This window comes from Pistacia vera, unplaced genomic scaffold (genome assembly GCF_008641045.1).
Source record: "Pistacia vera cultivar Batoury unplaced genomic scaffold, PisVer_v2 Contig301, whole genome shotgun sequence".
In the NCBI taxonomy this organism is placed as follows: domain Eukaryota; kingdom Viridiplantae; phylum Streptophyta; class Magnoliopsida; order Sapindales; family Anacardiaceae; genus Pistacia; species Pistacia vera.
Genome location: NW_022196115.1, coordinates 714,159 through 735,062, shown reverse-complemented (window position 1 = coordinate 735,062; position 20,904 = coordinate 714,159). Strand labels below are relative to the sequence as shown.

The window sequence follows — 20,904 nt, the reverse complement described above, 5'->3', positions numbered from 1 at the left end:
AATTGATTAAACCAAACTTTGACTTGGATTAAGGTAGTAACTACGGGAGATTAGCGGATCGGTCAGGTTTGTGATTTGCTCCTACAATGTCTTGAATTTGAGTCCCCTAAGAGTATGTACATGGTCAAAAATGTTTTTTTTTTTTTTCCCTAATAATTGTAGGATTGATTGGTGCATTCCAGTTTTGAACTCGGAGCTGGAAAGTGATGGGTTTAGTGGAAGTTCCAGTTATAAATTTTGGTTCGCAGAGTGATGTAGAAGGGTGGGGTTGGATGGTTAGGTGGGGTTTTTGTATCAAACTTGAGCTCATAGAGTGAGCCATGCGAGTTGTAGGGTTTGACGAGGATTCTAGGGTTTCATTTGATTCATTATTTGATGATTTTTAGAGTAGTATTTTTGAAAAAAAGTAAATTTGGGTTATCTTTACAAGAAATGTAATTATTAATGCTTTGTGAGATGAATAAAATAAAATAAAATTTTAAGAATATTGAAACAAATGTATTTTTGGGTTTTTAGGATATAATAATATAATAGAATAGGGATATAATATTGAACCAAATGAAACCAAGTTTCGGAGTTTGAAGTTCTCAAGTTATTGTTAGACCTGAAGGATTTCAAGATCTATTTATTCTGAAATCATTCATCAGCCAAATGATTTCCTACGAACAAGATACAAGAGCGATTAAGTGTAGACAAAAGAATTTATCACAATATATAGATAAGATGATAAAACAAAGGGTGTAGTACCCACAAACACATCAGGGATTATGTGTCCAAGTTTCCCAAAAATTGGGATAACACCAAAAATTAAAGAAAGCAAAGTACATAAAAAAACAAGATGAAAACTGGAGAAAAAAAAGGTGATGTGTGGTGTTGGTTCCCACAAGAGTGGGTGTGGTTCACAGCCCTTTATCACTTTATCTTTTCACATTGCTTTCTCAACCTCATACCTCCTATTATCTTCCAAATCCTTGTATTTAGGACTATCTCTCTTCCTTGTATTTCCCTTTTGGTGCCCTTGTATTTTATGCTTTTTATAACATGTTCCCCTTAATTTGTATGCTTAATTATCAAATTCCTTTCATTTGTGCCCTCAATGTTATAAAAGATAAAAGAGGGTCGTAATTTCATTTGGACACTTTTGCCATTCAGAATAGTGAACGAGGACAAACATGTTCTGATGGAAGTATTATTGAGTTAAGTCTATTGAGTATAGGATTATTAGTCCTATTTAAACACTAGGAACAATAGGATTTTGTTCGCTTTGACACTATAAGGCCTTAGCGGATGCATTTTTAGCTCGAAGCCCAAAAAACAAAACCATAAGTATAAACCTATTGACCCTATTCAAACACTCAATTATTCTCATACGGGAGCGATGTGAGACTTTAAGTCACAATATTTTAGAGAAGTACGACATAATAAATATAATATCAATCTTATATTCTGTGATAAATAGGTAAATTTATTTGGGTACGATATAAATACAATTTGAAGTATCGTATCTTTATTTTTTCCCAAATCAGCATGACATGCCACGATTGACATCTTTAATTCACTCCATCAAATAATATTATATGTACAAAGTTTTGTATTTCTAACCTATGTGACATTCCCGGATTAGAGAAATCCTAATGAACCACTTATATATATTTATTCATATGATTCTTCGAGAAAAAAATTTCTTTGAAACTCAAAATGAAATTTATCAAAATTGAGGGGAGTCAAAGAAAATAAGCTAAACAAGAAGGACAACCATAGCAAAAAATCAGAAAAAAAATTATCAGGAACATATTTAATAAATAAATTCACAGCCGCACGATGAGTATAGTTCAACTCTTATCTGCCACGTATGAGGCATGACCACCCACTGGGTCCCATCTTGACAGCTGATTGGCTCTCCTCGCGCAGTCGCGCTCTTATAAAACTGAATGTTCTCTTTCAATCTCATATACTTCCCTTACGTAACTTACCACCCACACCCACTCCTCACTCTCTCTTCCCTTCTTCTTCCTCAAACAATCCAAAGGTACTCTTCGTTTCTCTCTTACTTTCCATTTACTTTTCATTTACTTCAGTAAAATATTATATGGATTTTTTAACTTCTTTTTTCGTCTTGTATGTTACAAGTTTTATGTTTTATATGCATGTAGAACGTTCGCATTTGAAACTTATTTTTTTGGTGTTGTATGCAAAAGGGTTTGGATTTTTAAAAAGGAAATTTTGTATCTTCTGATGTGAAAATTTGACTAAAAACTGAAGCAACTGAGAGCACATGAAAATTTTGATGTTAGAAATTATGTGTTTTGTGCTTATATGAGGAGTTATTATGTGAAGTATGGGCTTGTGAATGATCTTTCAGTTTCAGTTCTGGTATTTTAAGCTGAATTCGTTGGATGTGTTGCTCTGAGTGTTTTTGTTCTGCTTGTGTTGTCTTATTCTAAAAGGGAATATAATATAATATATATAAATATATTATATATTTTGTTAACAAACAACTTCTGTTGAATCGGTGGAACAGGATAATCCCAAACATTTAACGTAAATCTGACTCTCTGCAAGTCTTGTATGTGTCTTGTTTTACCATTTGCTCAGGTCACCTTTCATGTTTTCTTTTGAAAATTTATGTAAAAGAGTATCTACAAAATTTCCTTAAATGGGTCTTCTGAAAATTTGACTTATGGTCTAAATTTGAGTTTATTATTACCCATTATATTTTTGAAAAAATGCTTATGGGAAATATTTTCGACTTCTGAAGTGAATTAAGGAAAAGCTTTCTTGTAAAAAGGTTCAAGTCAAGTTATATTTTTTCATAGTTAATGATCAGTTGCTTCTCTGGTTTTGCTGTTCTCAGTCCAGCTGAATTCATAATTGTGGTGTTTGTGTTTCTTCTGGTGATAAAAATTTAATGTTTTAAAATTCTGAATTAAATTTCACTTGTTAATCATGGTTGTATATATTAGTTCTTGTTCGTGGTAAATGTTATTGTATGCCTTTTTGATTTAATGACACCCGTCGAATGCAGTAAGTCAACTGTGGATTTCCTTGTTTTGCGTGTGCAAGGATAAATTATGAATTTAATATAGTAGAAACCAATGAAGAAAATTAGAAAAAGTTGTAAGTTTAGTGATGAATGTGGAGTTTTAGCTCTAGAAAATTGTATATATCCGCAGGGTACAAGCTTGTAAAAGAGATCTATGATTGACTTCTGTTTTCATTTTTTTGAATTCTGTAGCTGAGTGTTTTGACACATTGAAGCATCAAGGATTTGTCGAACTTCAGCTTTTCGGTGACATTCCAAAGCGGGGAAGATGGACTACGTGTATGGACCAGGAAAGAACCATCTCTTTGTTCCAGGGCCTGTTAATATCCCAGACCCTGTCATTCGGGCAATGAACAGGAACAATGAGGATTACCGGTCTCCAGCAATTCCAGCAATGACAAAAGTTCTTCTTGAGGATGTTAAGAAAATTTTCAAGACAACTTCTGGAACTCCATTTTTGATCCCAACCACAGGTATTGTTATCATCCAATGAGTTAACTTTTATTGTTTTACTTTAAGTCTATGTGCTCTTAGTCTTCAAAAGATTGTATCTCGGTGTCAAAGATGATTTTAACTAGTTAATAGTAAGCTAGTTTGAGTTCTGATACAGATAAGATCACTTGGTGAATCAAATTTGTGCATATGATCATATGTGCGTGGGGTGTTTTTTAGAAGAATGACGAGATGATTTATAGGACTTTCCTGACTTTGGATTATTCATATTTTCCGAGGGATGCTTTTTCATCTAAAAAGGAAAAAGGAATTGATAGGTAAACATTATCATGTGTTTTATTATCTCAGTCTGTGTTTGTTGATGTTGTAATTTTGTTTTAGGCACTGGTGCTTGGGAGAGTGCGCTTACAAACACTTTATCACCTGGTGATCGAATTGTGTCTTTTCTGATTGGCCAATTCAGTTTGCTTTGGATTGACCAGCAGCAACGTCTAAACTTCAATGTTGATGTTGTTGAAAGTGATTGGGGCCAAGGTGCTAACCTTGACATTTTGGCATCGAAACTTGCCGAAGATACTGCACACACTATTAAGGCAATTTGCATTGTCCACAATGAGACAGCAACTGGAGTTACCAACAACTTGGCTAAAGTGAGAAAAATTCTTGGTAAGTGCATATCTTGCTTTATAGAATTTGACTTCTGGGTGTATAGTTTGTTTCTTCATGTGTTGGTTTAGATCTTCATCATAATTTTATAAGGCACACTGCATGAAATAAGTTTCAGAAGTGGCTGTTGAGTAGACAATGATTACTTAACCTTATCCACTTTCAGTATTTATAAGACGGGTTCCATGTTTTGTGTCTATTTTTCAGATGACTACAGGCACCCAGCTCTTTTCCTTGTCGATGGAGTGTCCTCCATTTGTGCTCTTGACTTTCGCATGGATGAGTGGGGAGTAGATGTGGCTTTAACTGGCTCTCAAAAAGCTCTTTCTCTTCCTACTGGAATGGGTATTGTTTGTGCAAGCCCCAAAGCTCTGGAGGCCTCCAAGACTGCAAAGTCACTGAGAGTTTTCTTTGACTGGAAGGATTACTTGAAGTTCTATCAAATGGGAACATACTGGCCTTACACCCCTTCCATCCAACTGCTGTATGGGCTGAGAGCTGCTTTGGATCTGATATTTGAAGAAGGCCTCGAGAATGTGATTGCGAGGCACACCCGTTTGGGCAAAGCAACCAGGTGAGGCCTTTTTGGCTTCATTGTACTTATCTTGATGTAGTTTTCTAAATTTATCGATAAGTAAGATATACACCCAACATACAAATCCTATGCAAATCAATAAGAGAGGAACTGTAGAGTTGGTATCCTTTCAATCCAGAGACCTTTGACTCCAAGCTATTTGGCATGAAAAATTGTGTTTGGGAACTCTTAGTAACTCTTAAATTTCCTTTTTGTCAAGGAATATAATTTGAATTGTGCTCTAAAAAGGCCTTGAAATTTGAATGTAGGCTTGCTGTGGAGGCATGGGGATTGAAGAACTGCACCCAAAAAGAAGAATGGTTCAGTGACACTGTGACTGCTGTGCTTGTTCCCCCATACATTGATAGCTCAGAAATTGTAAGAAGGTCATGGAAGAGATACAATTTAAGCTTAGGTTTGGGTCTTAACAAAGTAGCTGGAAAGGTATTTAGAATAGGGCATCTTGGACACATGAATGAGGTAATGTTTCATTTATTGAAGTTTTTTTCTATACGGATATCATACATTTCATTTCAAAATTTCAGAATTGTCTCTTGCATCATGGTCAGAAAAGTTTTTCAGGAAAACTGTTGCCACAATTATACCTACATACTGGTAGTTTCAAACAATGTTGATACTGCAACTCTTTGTCCTTCAAATGCCCCGCTTTCATCAAGTAGTTCATAGTTATATCACAAGTCTTAACTATTTTTTTTGGGAAAATACTGGACTGACCACACTTTTAGTTGACAATATATGACATGATTAATTCCATAGATCAGCCATATGTTCTATCTCAAGCAATTCTACCATTGTCAGATACTAGAATTTACGACTCATAAGAATTGCTTTGAAGTCGTCTGACCTTGCTTAATCTGTATTTTCTTCATCAACTTTCAGTTGCAATTGTTGGGTTGTCTTGCTGGTGTGGAGATGGCACTAAAAGACGTAGGCTATCCAGTTAAGATGGGAAGCGGAGTTGGGGCTGCTAGCGCATACCTACAGAACAACACTCCTCTGATCCCTTCCAGGATTTGATTCACCTGCAGCCCATGTAATTACTTTTCTCCAATCGTTTACTTCAGGGCACTATGTAAAGAATGTATAATTTTCCTTCCTGTGCTTGCACTCTCTTGATACTTGCCTAGTCTCCTTCTTGATACAATTGTTATGTATTATCCTGTATTTGGAACTTCTTTAATCCAATCAAAGTATTTTCCTTTCTTATTTTATAAGCTTCATATTTTTAGAGATGTCATTGTTCATCAAGAGAAGGAAAATTCTTTATGTGCCGAACAAATCGTTTGCCAATAATTTGATAGCAAGTTGTTCTATAAAACCTAGCTAATTAAACCATACATCATTTCGAAAAGAGATGTAATACGAGGAAAAATATCCGAAATATTCCCTCTAATTCCTGAATTCTTTGATGATTGAAGTGTTCAGATTAGTCCAGTAATCACCTATTATGCAATAAGAACTAATATTGAGTGTTAAATACTCAGTTTTATCTCATTTGTTATTTTCTTCTTTCTTTCAACTACTTTCTGGGATGAAAGATTTGAGATACTGATTGAAAAAAACAATGATGCTCTCGAAATTTCACCATTCAAAGCAACCTGAAAAATGCCTCAATCTCTCTGACAAAACAACTGCAAAAATGGGGTTTAGACTTTCTCTCTGTTAAGTTGGTTTTTTGAATTATGAGGAGAACCTCAATTCTATATATTCTTTTTCTTATTTCCCCTTCTCTTCAAGTTGTGCTGACAGGAAATGGATCTCCGAAACTATTATTACTATCTGACTAATATCAGCAAAATCTGGGAAATAGGATTCTGGGAAAGCATGTCTTAAGAGTAAAGCTTGCGAATTTGTTTTCTTCTACATTTGATACATTCATGTGCAGCTGCGGTACATGAGATTCCAGATTAGCATTCATCAGATTTATCAATGTCATAACAGTTCATCTTTGCAGCTCTGAACCTCCTCTCGAGCTCATTCAACTTCTTATCTTATCTCACTATCCAGGAGATCGTGGAACTTCAGATAGTTGAAAGCAGCAGCTAACTCAATCTTGAGCCTTTCAATTTTGTCCAGATGATTGCAGGAGTAAATGAAGCTTGGAAAGTCGAGTCAATAGTCAATACACACAAAAGCACATATTATAAACTCATATATGACTACTAGTTGCAGATTCTGTTAAGCAAAAGCAAAGAAGCAGAGCTAGCTTTCAGAAGGAACTAAATTGCACATTGACAATGGCAGTACTGTTCGTGCTACACTGGTACTTTTTGGTGGCCGGCGTATCTTCGAGGACTTGGTGTATCCAAGCAATAACCAGTACTTCGAGTTCTTAGAACTCGAAAGCCGCATTAGCAAGAATTAGCAGTGAAGAAGATGTCCTGGAAGAGTAGCTATAAAAAAAGCTGGAATTAGGATGCAAGGAAACCTGACTTGCTGAAGCACAACATAGGATTATTAGCATCAAGAAAGGCACTGAAATTGGCCATTTTTTTTTTTTCTTAACCGGAGTGTTTAAGTCAACTTGCGTACACTTCACAATAATTGGGATCCATTAACACCCTACAAGCCAACCACAACATTATTGTGATAGGAACTCCAAGTGTTGAACTCAAGAACTAAAAAAGGGAGCAAACCTCCTTGACTGCGGCTTTCTGAAATTGGCACTCTTTACTTCCTTTTTGGAAATCAATAGAGTATAAACTGCATATGATTCAACGCAACATTGATGCATCTAAAACAGTTTCAATTGTATGACTATCAAGCATAAGTGCATATGAATACAGAGCAAGTAAAAAAAAAAAAAAAAAAAAAAAAAAAAAAAAAAAAAACATTCAGAATATGATACATATAAAACTAGCTCAAAATGAATTCATTGTCATCACATAACTCTTCTTCATCTTCATCATTTCCCCCACAGCTTCTGCAAAAACCTTGTCTTCTCCATGATCTCCATCAAACCCACTTCCCAACAATTCACCATCACTCAATCCCTTCCTCATCAAATCTCCATCAACAGGTCTAATCACCACCAATGTAGCTCCTCTCATCCTGTATCCTGACACCGGTAACTCCAACTCCGGCGCATACGACAACTTGATGCTCAAGTCAGGTACTTTTGTCCTCTCGATCAACAACGGCTTGGACGCTGCAAATGGCTCCATACAAGCCCTCATCTCAACCAGCTCCTCCCGCCCCATGCACAGCTTCCCTTGCTTCTGTTCATCACTTATCACCACACTCTCAAGATTAGGATGGTCCAACAAAATCTTCTTCAAGAAATGATGCCGAGCAGACGCTGCAATCAAGCACGAAATCGTCCATATTATTCGAACTCTGAGCTCATCGTCAGTTAAAAACCGCTCTTCTTCTTGTTCCTGTTCTTGTAATTCTTTAACTTTTGCAAGAAAATACGAAGTGGCGCCAAGAATAATGCAAGACTTGAGCTGTCCACCGAACTCCGCCTTCCATTTCACCAAACAGTCACCGCCCACCAAATCGATCCCGCTGCCATAGAAGGGAAACTGAATGTGAATAAATTTGACATCTTCGAACTTTTTCAACACATTGATGAAAGAATGATGAACATTTGAGCTTTTGCTTGAAGGAGACTTCGAAGCGACGATTCGACGACAGTGTTTGAACGGTTTCGTGAAGACCCTGTTGAAGAAGATTCTCAACGAGGCTAAACACAAGCCATTGCCGGGTTTTGAGGCAGGAATGCGAGGAGGAATGGAGACAAAAAGAGCGTTGGTTTGAGGGATGAGAGAAGAGAACCGTTTACAGACAGAAAGACAGCGAGAAAGAGCTTTGACGTCAAGCAATTTGTTGAAGATGAGGAGGAGAAGAGCGTCAGGGAGACGATCAAAGTGGTCTTGTTGAACAACTTCCATGAACGTTTTGACAAGTTTTCATGGAGAAAAAAGGGAAATTGTGTTGTCTTTTGAAGAAGAAGATCTAGAAGAGGTAAAGGCGAAAAGGCACACGGATTTGACTATATTAACATTAACTGATTACTTCCATAAGACGATGTATTAACTGATTACTCTCAGATTGGACAATACATTAACCGATTACTCTTACTTTGGACAATATATTAACTGAATACTCTGAGATGGAGTAGTTAAAGGTCGGAAGATGACAATTGCTCATTCCTAAAACCATGAAAACTCTACCATTCCTATCGTATAGCTGGATTTAATCATAGATTATCTGGTATTTATTATTATTATTATTATTTTAAATCATGTTATTTATACATGTATTATCTTAATTATTGACATGATTAATATATTTTAAAAATAACTATTTTTGTTATGCTTATAAAATCAGGGCTGACGTGAGTTCACACCAACAAGGGTCAATCAGAGTTCACGAAGGCTTTGTGCCGTCTAGACACTACATCGCACAAGGACGGAAGAGGTAAGGTTATCGTCAGTGTGACCAGGTGAATGTCAGACTTGTGAGTAGTTAGGAGTTGTCCACCTGCCGAAGCCCTATGCGATTTAAGGATGTTTCCCATGCATACAACTAGTGGGAAGTGGGTTAAGAATTGTACCACACCTGCCCGACTGTAGAATCAGGATTGCTACCTTGAATCCCCCAACTATAAATAGATGACTCCTCTCTCATTTATGAGATTGACACATCTTTAGTCTTCAAAATTATACACACACTCTCTCTCCCCCTCTTTATATATTTGAGTTCTCTTTAAATTGTAATTCAGCTCGTTGTACGCGACCTAACTATAACCAACTATTAATACAACCACAGTGGACATAAAATTCGCCTTTGAGCATCCGAACCACTTTAAAAATTGCTCTTTTTTTATTCTCTCATTGCATATTTTCATACCACGTGTAATTTTTAAGTTAGCTTAACACTTTGCACGTGTGAGTCATTGGTGTCAAAATCAAATATTTTTATAACATGATATCATTAATTAAACATGTGATAATATTTTGTTGAATTCAAAAGTTTCTAAAAAGATAGAAGGTTTCCTATTAAACACGTTATTATTGACTAATGGAAGCAAAGAAAGGGTGAAACACAAAGCTTTTTATCTTTGCTTTATCAAAAGGATAACCTCCCTTATCTTTTTGCTTAAAACAAGACTAATTTAAATGATAAAAAAAAGAATTAACAATTACCTTTTTTGAATTTCCATACTCTATATTCATTAAAATTGTTACTGAAATTCATTAAAAACAAGTTTACCCATTTCGTATTTTTTATGCACATTAATGCTAAAAAAGAAAAGAAAAAGAAATTATGATAATCATGCAACCTTACCTTATAATGAAATATTCATAATATAAAAATTAATAATGATAAAATGGGTTTGGTTATAACTTTTAACATCTTTCCTCATGTTCGGCCTGAAAAGTTGGGTTCAAATCCAAACACATATGACTCTGATGTAAGACAAATACAACTTTTAACAAATCGATCTCTTTTACAATTGTGACCCTTTTCTTATATTGAAAATTGCAAAATTTTATTTTTTTAGTATTTACCGATTCCATCTATCAGTAGCCCAAATTTAAAAATACAGAAATATTATATACAAATATAAAATATAAATTGATAAAGTTTATACTTTAAGTTTAGGGTTATTAGTTATATAATAATAGCTTAAAGTCAGAAATTTATGGCGAAGAATCAGGAATATATGAAGCAAGAAGATGATGTGATAGCAGCCATTAAAAGGTGAAAAACAAGAAGCTTTTGGTTTAATTATTCAAAGCCCCAAACCCAATAAACGCCATTCACATTGGATTCGGTTGGCAGCTCAAAGCTTTTCTAGCCCATTGTATTCAAATTTAAATTGGGGAGGTTTTTACACGGACATCCCCGAGGTTTAGTGAAATAAAAACCGAGATCTACAAGTTTTAAAGTGAAACATTTACACCCTTGTAATTGAACAATGTTCATGAAATGTAATTATCATAAGGATTATTTCCTAAATGTCTTATCGAATTTTGAATCATTTAATATATTTAATAATTTGATCATGTCACAAATGTCAAACATTAGTTTTGTTTTATTTGAAAATAAAACATGAAATAAGAAGGATATATTGGTCATTGTACCTGTTCAACCGTTTGAGCTTGACTCATTCCTATTTGCACTTTGTGGTCGGCTAAGTTGTGTTGTGACAATTAATATGTTGTAAAATTTGTAGTTTAGACAATGTATACGGCCTTAACTCGATTAATTTTTTTTTTTTTACTAGAGTGTTTAGGTCAATTTGCGTACACCTCGACTAATCCCTTAAGATTCTGAAGTTAACGATAGATAAACTCTCTAGTGGTCATCCCTATTAGTAACTAAGGAGAATCGGATTCAAAATTTCTTGAGTAATAAACTCAATTAAAACTATGAATGGTTTAAAAGAAATGATACTAACTCGATTAATTTTGCACTGGTTAAACTTGGTTTTCTATCTATTTTAAGAGCAAAAATAGACAATAGGGTACGTAAATGGCTATTTCTGAACTTTTCGATTGGTAAAAGTGTCTTTATGAATAGTTTTATAAGGGTGTAATTCAATAACCATTTTGTAGTTTTGATAAAGTATACGACAATAACTTGTAGAACGGAGAGACTGTATAATTTGGAGGAGCTAAGTAAAAGGTTTGGGATTGATATACTTCCATTAATTCAAGTTTACTATGCATATTTCAGGTCAAATGACTGGCTTTTGCCTTTTAGTACAAGAGACGTCCCTCCTCTTTGACGTTAAATAGTACTTCCATCATAATCACATTATAATGTTGAGTGTTGACGGCAAGGGAGGTATTATTATAAACTAGGGAAAGCCCCATTAGTTGGTTGTTGTTGAAAGGGTTCAACGAATTTGTACACACCTTAAACGAATTTTCTATGCTTTAAAGTTGATAATTAGGTAATTTTTTCAGCGGTTATCCTTATAAGAGCCTATAAGGATTCGAATTTAGAAACTTATGAAACCCTATTTTACTCTTTTACCATCAGACTATCTAGTGATGGTTGACAAGATTTCATCCTGAAGAGGGTGTTTTGTAGGAAGAATGTTCTAATGGCCGTGGAGTGGTATTCTTTCCAAATTTGGGAGGAATGCCATCTATTAGGCTAAAATGTCTAATTTACCTGTTCTTTAAATTGTGATTTTCCATTTTACTCTTAAATCAATTTAATTTGTCCAATTTTTCAAAAATTGGACAATCTTCAAACCGGTTAATGTCAATCAAATCTGCTGGATGGCTAATTTCACTCACTCTGCTAGCATTATTTGTCAGCACTTGACAAATCACTAGATAACGATCTGCCCATCTAGGCAGATCTCGACTGTCGAAAACCATCATTGTGATGTCACAACGACGATCTTTAACTATTAAGATTTGCTCAAATAGGGCATATTCTTGGCCGGTGATTCCTCATGCATTGTTGGTGATGTTGGAAGTGCGTGACAAATTCGTTGATCGGCCTGAAATTTTAAATATTTTTTGAAAATTTTTAATTTTGAAATTATTTAAAAATAAAAAAATATATTAAATTAATAAAATAAAGTAATGGTATTTTAATCCAAAAGCAACAAATTATTCTTCATTCCATTAACATCTTCTTATTACAAGCAAACAAAGTAATCTCATAATACTTTCATTCCATTGATTCTAAGAATGCCCAATGTGTGAAGGACCATTAATGGGCTCCTTAATAATCCCAAGATATATACAATAGTCTTTTAAGAACTACCATATTAAAAAAAAAAAAAACTCTTATGATAGAAATAGCACATCCGGAATATAGTGAAATCACTTTTTCTATTATTTCATTTCGTTCTAGGAAAAGGATTCCTCTCCTAGATTCCTCGGTGTAGATACCTAAACTCTTTTAAGTAACCTTCAGAATAAGATATGTCTATCATATAAAAATGAGTACCACAAAGTTATTTTACTAGAGGCCAAGTAGTCAATTTACCTCGATCTGTAAATATAAGTTTTATAATTTTAAGAAAATAAAGTTGCATTTATGCTAACAGTTAGAAGTGTTCAAAATCGGTTAACCAATTTTGTAAACTAAACTGATTTTTCGGTTTAGGAATTTTCTTGAACTGAAACCAAACCAGTTAAGGGGAAAACTGGTTTTAATTTAATATTTAATATTTTCATAATAAACCATTATTTTTTATATTTTAATTTAATATTTTTTTATAATAAACCAGTTAATAAAATCGGTTCTGGTTAACTGTTTCTTATATTTTTCCAAACTGGTAACTGAACCGAAAATTTGGTTTTTTTAATTTATTTGAACCGAAATCGAACCAATTTTTCAGATAACCGAAAATTTGATTCGGTTCAGTTTTTTTTTTTTTGTTTTTTTAACATCTCTACTAATAGCTATAACTTTTGGACTGATGGTGAATGCCTGATCATGATATATTTATCTAATTTTTTAGAGTTCTATTAATTTCAACAAACTCTTATTATTATTATTATTATTTTGTATAATTATTTTTAAAATGACCGACAATTTTCAATAATGGAATTACTTGAAAGACCACTCATAGGCTTACACCTAGCCCCTTCCTCTATAAGTGAAAGACAACTGGAGCCCAAGCAGAAACGGTCAAAGGGAGAGTTGGCAAATACAAGAGAGACAAATTATGCAATATGTTGTGGGCTCATTTGGCATCTTCCCATTGGTCAAGATAAAACCCACAGACATACCAACACATAATACAATAATAAAATAAAATAATTAATAATTTATTTTCAAATAATACAAACAATAAGTTGTCAATATTGTCTCTTATGCCAACAATTAACCAAAAAAAATTTAAAAAAATCCCACCGTTCATTTCTTATCATCTCCAAGTTTGCTTGATTAATCATCAAGGAATATATTTTCTTTGTATTTTAATTCATTAATTGAATTATGAGAGATTGAAAAACGTTTTTTTGCGTCTCTAACAATATGTAATTAATGATGAATAAATGTTTTTACTTACACTGATATATACATATGGTTTAAATCGAATTTCTGAAATCTTGGGAGCTAGGGAATTTGAATCTGAGACCGTACACTTTAACCCACATTCCAACGTTTATTTTGTCACTCGAACTACTCAAAGGTTGGTTAAATCAAACCGTTCATACCAATTTGAGCTTTCGAGTTTTGATATTTTTCTGCCCCTTACTAGCATACCTCTCAAATTTGTATTTCCTTTTCCAATCCATTTATATTAATAAAAAACTATTTTAATATTTTTTATTATTTTACTTTTCAAATATCAAGAATTAATTTAATTTAAAATAAATAGATAAATGAAATTTAAATTAAAAAATTAAGTAATAATAATATTAACTTCTCCTTCTTTTGGGTGCTTTGGTGGAGCCACCCACACTGGGCGCAGCTGTACGCCGCACCACACCGTAGCATCTCTCAATACGCAAAGCCCAGCAGCATATTCAGCTCTTGCAGAGGAATATGGTGACGAGGCACAGCCAATGATTGCGAGCTTTCGATGAGGAAGAAGAAAAAAGATCAAAAACTGAAGATTGAAGATGGCTTTTGGTGAAGACAATTTAAAAGGTTTCCTTTTGGCATTGATGTCAAGCGTGTTTATCGGTGCCAGCTTTATCATCAAGAAGAAAGGACTCCGACGGGCTGCTGCTGCTTCCGGTGTTAGAGCTGGTCAATTTTCTTCTCTGTTTTTTTATTTTTCTTTAAATTATTTTTGGGGATTATATTATATGTTTTCAGGCTTTGATTCTTGGATTTTTGTAGGTGTTGGTGGGTTTTCTTATCTCTTGGAGCCTCTTTGGTGGCTTGGTATGATCACAAGTAAGTTCTTTTCTTTTTTAATTGTTGTTTTTCTTTCATGTCCTTAGTTTTTTTGAGGTTATTTTGATCCAATTTAAGTGTTATTGAGTGTTAAATTTTGTGATCATGTCATAACTGAGAGCTTGATGAATCATTTTATTGATTCTTTAGGTTGGTTTTATGTTAAAATTGCTTGATTTTATCATGAAATGAAATGGTTCATATCCTCTTCGAATTCGTGGTTTTAGGTGATAGTATAAAAGTTTTTGCTTTGATTTTGTTTTGGCATTACTAGCTATGCTATGCTGATTGTGATTTACTCTATGAATTTGTTTTTTCACTGATTGTTTGCAGAATGTCATTTTTTGTCTGATTTATGGTATAGTGATTGTGGGAGAAGTCGCCAATTTTGTGGCGTATGCATTTGCCCCGGCTGTTCTTGTTACTCCCCTTGGTGCATTAAGTATTATCGTAAGGTAATAGCTTACAGTTCAGCATTTGATTTTTTGTATTTATCTTAATACTTCCATCTGTGGTTATATGATGTGTGTGAGTGTGTTTTAATGTTTTGGATGGTGTAGTGCTGTGTTGGCTCACTTTATCTTGCATGAGAAGTTACACCAGCTAGGAATTTTGGGATGCTTAATGTGTATAGCCGGCTCTGTCGTAATTGTTATCCATGCACCACAGGAGACTCCTATCACTTCAGTTCAGGAAATTTGGGGCATGGCAACCCAACCAGGTTTGTAGTTACATTATATTCATTTATTAGATTTTCAATTTAATTACCATTTTGGTATTGACTTGACAATATCTTCTTACTGTTTTCCAGCTTTTTTACTTTATGTGGGCTCAGTAATTGTGTTGGTGTTCATTCTGGTCTTCCACTTTGCACCACGATGTGGCAATACAAATGTGTTAATTTTCACAGGCATTTGTTCGTTAATGGGTTCTCTCTCGGTAATATTTGAACTATAGTAATTTTTTTTTTAATTAAACTTTTTATTGGATATTCCATGTTGGTGGAGTACCTTTTACTTGTGTTAAATACTATTGTTTCCATACTCTCCAAACTTAACATTATCTCTTTCCCAAAATTTTTTGTCTCATTTTTCAAGCTTTCTTTTTTTGGTTTCTAAAGTTTTAGTTATCATATTTTAGGGAATGAGAACATTTGACAATGTGATAAGTTTTTTACTTCAAAACATTTTTTGGCATCCAAAAATAGATGGTCAGATAGACATTTTACAATGGAGGTATTATGATAGATTCCACATTTTGAGTTGCTAAAGCTTCATTATAGTTGAAGCTCTAAATCTTATATCCAAGTAAATGGATATTCTAAATAATTGATAGATCTCAACGAGAATATATTTATATATTTTTTTGGGTGAATTGCTTCTGTCTAGTGCTTGAAGTTTTGAGTGGGTGAAAATGGTTTGATTTAACAGTCGACAAGAAATGAGTTTCTGTTATTATTTTTTTTCTTTATCTTTTCTAAGGCAAGATATGAGTTATTACAGTATATAGATCAATGCTCAGTCAATGCTATTATCTGAGCTTTTGGACTTCTTTTCTGTTAGGCAAATTTCTTGTTCTTTGTCTACCTTTGACGTGCTGATAATTTGCAATCAATACACAGGTGATGAGTGTTAAAGCACTTGGAACTTCACTGAAATTAACCTTTGAGGGAAAGAACCAATTACTATATCCTCAGACATGGTTTTTTATGTTAGTTGTGGCCATATGTGTCATCACTCAGATGAATTATCTGAACAAGGTTAGTGATGTGAGATATTACCAATTGGCTTTCCAAAATTTTATTGTTTTCCCAATTTATCATTTTGTGTAGTCAGTTAGGTGGTTTTCAGGTTAGTATTGTATATCTATTGCTCAGGAATAACACGTTTAGTGACACTACGCGTAGCATTAGCCATCTAGGGTTTAGCACTAAGCTGTATGTTTAATGTTTAAAGTAGTCTTATATACTGGTATGAGGAAGTTATTTGCTTTATAAATCTGTGTTCAATTTCATCTGTGAGGAGGATTTAGTTTTCAGAGCAAGTTCAAATGAATGATGGATTAAAAATCTTTTTGACTTTTTTTTTTTTTTTTTTTTCTTTTTTTGTTTTGTTTCAGGCACTTGACACATTCAATACTGCAGTTGTATCTCCGATTTATTATGTCATGTTCACATCATTCACAATCCTTGCCAGTGTAATAATGTTCAAGGTATTGTTATTTCACCATTGTTTGTATTTGTTAATTGAGAGGTAAATGAACAGATGAAGCTCTAGATTGCACCACACCGTAGCATCTCTCAATACGCAAAGCCCAGCAGCATATTCAGCTCTTGCAGAGGAATATGGTGACGAGGCACAGCCAATGATTGCGAGCTTTCGATGAGGAAGAAGAAAAAAGATCAAAAACTGAAGATTGAAGATGGCTTTTGGTGAAGACAATTTAAAAGGTTTCCTTTTGGCATTGATGTCAAGCGTGTTTATCGGTGCCAGCTTTATCATCAAGAAGAAAGGACTCCGACGGGCTGCTGCTGCTTCCGGTGTTAGAGCTGGTCAATTTTCTTCTCTGTTTTTTTATTTTTCTTTAAATTATTTTTGGGGATTATATTATATGTTTTCAGGCTTTGATTCTTGGATTTTTGTAGGTGTTGGTGGGTTTTCTTATCTCTTGGAGCCTCTTTGGTGGCTTGGTATGATCACAAGTAAGTTCTTTTCTTTTTTAATTGTTGTTTTTCTTTCATGTCCTTAGTTTTTTTGAGGTTATTTTGATCCAATTTAAGTGTTATTGAGTGTTAAATTTTGTGATCATGTCATAACTGAGAGCTTGATGAATCATTTTATTGATTCTTTAGGTTGGTTTTATGTTAAAATTGCTTGATTTTATCATGAAATGAAATGGTTCATATCCTCTTCGAATTCGTGGTTTTAGGTGATAGTATAAAAGTTTTTGCTTTGATTTTGTTTTGGCATTACTAGCTATGCTATGCTGATTGTGATTTACTCTATGAATTTGTTTTTTCACTGATTGTTTGCAGAATGTCATTTTTTGTCTGATTTATGGTATAGTGATTGTGGGAGAAGTCGCCAATTTTGTGGCGTATGCATTTGCCCCGGCTGTTCTTGTTACTCCCCTTGGTGCATTAAGTATTATCGTAAGGTAATAGCTTACAGTTCAGCATTTGATTTTTTGTATTTATCTTAATACTTCCATCTGTGGTTATATGATGTGTGTGAGTGTGTTTTAATGTTTTGGATGGTGTAGTGCTGTGTTGGCTCACTTTATCTTGCATGAGAAGTTACACCAGCTAGGAATTTTGGGATGCTTAATGTGTATAGCCGGCTCTGTCGTAATTGTTATCCATGCACCACAGGAGACTCCTATCACTTCAGTTCAGGAAATTTGGGGCATGGCAACCCAACCAGGTTTGTAGTTACATTATATTCATTTATTAGATTTTCAATTTAATTACCATTTTGGTATTGACTTGACAATATCTTCTTACTGTTTTCCAGCTTTTTTACTTTATGTGGGCTCAGTAATTGTGTTGGTGTTCATTCTGGTCTTCCACTTTGCACCACGATGTGGCAATACAAATGTGTTAATTTTCACAGGCATTTGTTCGTTAATGGGTTCTCTCTCGGTAATATTTGAACTATAGTAATTTTTTTTTTAATTAAACTTTTTATTGGATATTCCATGTTGGTGGAGTACCTTTTACTTGTGTTAAATACTATTGTTTCCATACTCTCCAAACTTAACATTATCTCTTTCCCAAAATTTTTTGTCTCATTTTTCAAGCTTTCTTTTTTTGGTTTCTAAAGTTTTAGTTATCATATTTTAGGGAATGAGAACATTTGACAATGTGATAAGTTTTTTACTTCAAAACATTTTTTGGCATCCAAAAATAGATGGTCAGATAGACATTTTACAATGGAGGTATTATGATAGATTCCACATTTTGAGTTGCTAAAGCTTCATTATAGTTGAAGCTCTAAATCTTATATCCAAGTAAATGGATATTCTAAATAATTGATAGATCTCAACGAGAATATATTTATATATTTTTTTGGGTGAATTGCTTCTGTCTAGTGCTTGAAGTTTTGAGTGGGTGAAAATGGTTTGATTTAACAGTCGACAAGAAATGAGTTTCTGTTATTATTTTTTTTCTTTATCTTTTCTAAGGCAAGATATGAGTTATTACAGTATATAGATCAATGCTCAGTCAATGCTATTATCTGAGCTTTTGGACTTCTTTTCTGTTAGGCAAATTTCTTGTTCTTTGTCTACCTTTGACGTGCTGATAATTTGCAATCAATACACAGGTGATGAGTGTTAAAGCACTTGGAACTTCACTGAAATTAACCTTTGAGGGAAAGAACCAATTACTATATCCTCAGACATGGTTTTTTATGTTAGTTGTGGCCATATGTGTCATCACTCAGATGAATTATCTGAACAAGGTTAGTGATGTGAGATATTACCAATTGGCTTTCCAAAATTTTATTGTTTTCCCAATTTATCATTTTGTGTAGTCAGTTAGGTGGTTTTCAGGTTAGTATTGTATATCTATTGCTCAGGAATAACACGTTTAGTGACACTACGCGTAGCATTAGCCATCTAGGGTTTAGCACTAAGCTGTATGTTTAATGTTTAAAGTAGTCTTATATACTGGTATGAGGAAGTTATTTGCTTTATAAATCTGTGTTCAATTTCATCTGTGAGGAGGATTTAGTTTTCAGAGCAAGTTCAAATGAATGATGGATTAAAAATCTTTTTGACTTTTTTTTTTTTTTTTTTTTCTTTTTTTGTTTTGTTTCAGGCACTTGACACATTCAATACTGCAGTTGTATCTCCGATTTATTATGTCATGTTCACATCATTCACAATCCTTGCCAGTGTAATAATGTTCAAGGTATTGTTATTTCACCATTGTTTGTATTTGTTAATTGAGAGGTAAATGAACAGATGAAGCTCTAGATTTAATGATGATTTGTTGAAGTGGCTCTGTTCCATGACCTCAACCTTAGTCAGTGAATAAAATTTCCAAAATATTACCCTCTGATGGATTTCATCATTTTGCCAAGCCGGGCATAGCATAATATACAGCCAATTTGATTATCAGTCTAATGTGATGAGAATTCTTATGTGATAAAATATGATTATAGGACTGGGATGGCCAAAGTGGGGCAAACATCATATCGGAAATATGTGGCTTTGTAGTTGTGCTTTCTGGGACCATTTTGCTACACACAACCAAAGACTTCGAGAGAAGTTCTTCTTTTAGAGGTGTGCAACATTAGTTACATTCTTTCTTACACTGTCATAATCTCCTTGCTCTATATCTGTGTCAAATCAGCTCAATAGATCTTAAATTGTTCTTTTTAACCATTCTATCTTAACTTTAGGTGGCTATTCATCTTTATCCCCTGCATTATCACCTGTATCTCCGACATTAAGTACCCGACTCTGCAGTGGGAATGGGGAAGTAATGCGGCATGATAATGATGCGCCACATCCTGAGGAAACTTGTTTCAGAAGACAAGAAATGTACTAGATGTCTACCTCCCGAGAAGCGAAATTCAAATTTTAGAAACTGAAAGAGATCCCAACAGGTGTTTTGACATGATTTCTGTTTGGATCCAAGTGTAATTGGGGGAATATCTTCAAAACTCATACGAGTATTTACCTCATCAAATTGCGAGTTTCGACAGGTTTTTCATTACTGAGATTTCTTGTGAGGAGGTATGAGATAGAAGCATTACCATAAACAGTCCATACTTTGTACAGTGTGTAAAATTGCTGGCATTTTTTGAATTGTTGGTTTATTCAACTCAATGAATAAAAAGCTGAGATGGTTGTAAAAAGGCCACTTCCGATCCCTGGGAACACCAAGAAGCCTGGAATTTTTGGTTGACGAAGCTGAAGGCTACTTCATCATTTGAGATTGAGCTTTAAAGAAGATAGAGTGATTATGTTTGATATTTTGGGTGTCTTGCCTTTCCATTGACAAGAAGAAGAAGCAAAATTCTTGTGCAGTATTCTTGCCTATTTGTTCTAGTTTTATAGAGCTTATTCATCATAAAGAACAACAAATAAATATATATGATTTATTCATAGTGATTTAGCCAAGCCTAGTCATGACTCATGAGCAATTTTGTTTCATTTTTTTGATTTAAGATTGGATATGGTTTCCATTTTGAGTTTATGAACTGAGAAAAGAGAGAGATAAACATGGAGTTGGGGAGATACGTTAATACATTAAGTAATTAGGACTTAGGAGTTCAATCAGGGATTTACGACATTATTCTTGTATATTCAT

General features: G+C 34.0%; 3 protein-coding genes across 5 annotated transcripts; 2 read left to right on the top strand and 1 right to left on the bottom strand.

Annotated features, from left to right (window-relative positions):
• The first annotated feature begins 1,917 nt into the window (after nt 1–1,917).
• LOC116135581 (serine--glyoxylate aminotransferase) lies at nt 1,918–5,966 on the top strand. Of its 2 annotated transcripts, XM_031421291.1 has the most exons (7): nt 1,967–2,029; nt 2,522–2,595; nt 3,236–3,516; nt 3,878–4,162; nt 4,370–4,736; nt 5,006–5,216; nt 5,637–5,966. In XM_031421291.1, the coding sequence occupies exons 3-7, from the start codon at nt 3,312–3,314 to the stop codon at nt 5,772–5,774; spliced, it is 1,206 nt and encodes a 401-aa protein (XP_031277151.1). In that variant the 5' UTR covers nt 1,967–2,029; nt 2,522–2,595; nt 3,236–3,311; the 3' UTR covers nt 5,775–5,966. The 2 variants fall into 2 exon arrangements, with proteins under 2 accessions (XP_031277150.1, XP_031277151.1); XM_031421290.1 differs by lacking the exon at nt 2,522–2,595 and having other exon boundaries at nt 1,918–2,029.
• Nucleotides 5,967–7,482: 1,516 nt separating this feature from the next.
• Nucleotides 7,483–8,901, bottom strand: LOC116135563 (F-box protein At4g18380-like). The gene has a single exon (XM_031421273.1). The coding sequence runs from the start codon at nt 8,648–8,650 to the stop codon at nt 7,619–7,621; it is 1,032 nt and encodes a 343-aa protein (XP_031277133.1). The 5' UTR covers nt 8,651–8,901; the 3' UTR covers nt 7,483–7,618.
• Nucleotides 8,902–14,131: 5,230 nt separating this feature from the next.
• LOC116135573 (probable magnesium transporter NIPA6) lies at nt 14,132–20,834 on the top strand. Of its 2 annotated transcripts, none has more exons than XM_031421284.1 (9): nt 14,132–14,435; nt 14,529–14,585; nt 14,950–15,040; nt 15,146–15,306; nt 15,397–15,524; nt 16,207–16,344; nt 16,704–16,796; nt 19,751–19,871; nt 19,991–20,834. In XM_031421284.1, the coding sequence occupies exons 1-9, from the start codon at nt 14,306–14,308 to the stop codon at nt 20,137–20,139; spliced, it is 1,068 nt and encodes a 355-aa protein (XP_031277144.1). In that variant the 5' UTR covers nt 14,132–14,305; the 3' UTR covers nt 20,140–20,834. The 2 variants fall into 2 exon arrangements, with proteins under 2 accessions (XP_031277144.1, XP_031277143.1); XM_031421283.1 differs by lacking the exons at nt 14,132–14,435; nt 14,529–14,585; nt 14,950–15,040; ... (2 more) ...; nt 16,207–16,344; nt 16,704–16,796 and adding exons at nt 16,874–17,136; nt 17,230–17,286; nt 17,651–17,741; ... (2 more) ...; nt 18,908–19,045; nt 19,405–19,497.
• Nucleotides 20,835–20,904: the final 70 nt, after the last annotated feature.

Coding starts and splice junctions, on each gene's coding strand:
- LOC116135573 (XM_031421284.1), top strand. CDS start 14,306: ATGGCTTTTGGTGAAGACAATTTAAAAGGTTTCCTTTTGGCATTGATG. Junction 14,436..14,528: donor TGCTTCCGGTGTTAGAGCTG/GTCAATTTTCTT, acceptor GGATTTTTGTAG/GTGTTGGTGGGTTTTCTTAT. Junction 15,307..15,396: donor GGGCATGGCAACCCAACCAG/GTTTGTAGTTAC, acceptor ACTGTTTTCCAG/CTTTTTTACTTTATGTGGGC.
- LOC116135581 (XM_031421290.1), top strand. CDS start 3,312: ATGGACTACGTGTATGGACCAGGAAAGAACCATCTCTTTGTTCCAGGG. Junction 4,163..4,369: donor TAAAGTGAGAAAAATTCTTG/GTAAGTGCATAT, acceptor TCTATTTTTCAG/ATGACTACAGGCACCCAGCT. Junction 4,737..5,005: donor CGTTTGGGCAAAGCAACCAG/GTGAGGCCTTTT, acceptor ATTTGAATGTAG/GCTTGCTGTGGAGGCATGGG.
- LOC116135563 (XM_031421273.1), bottom strand. CDS start 8,650: ATGGAAGTTGTTCAACAAGACCACTTTGATCGTCTCCCTGACGCTCTT.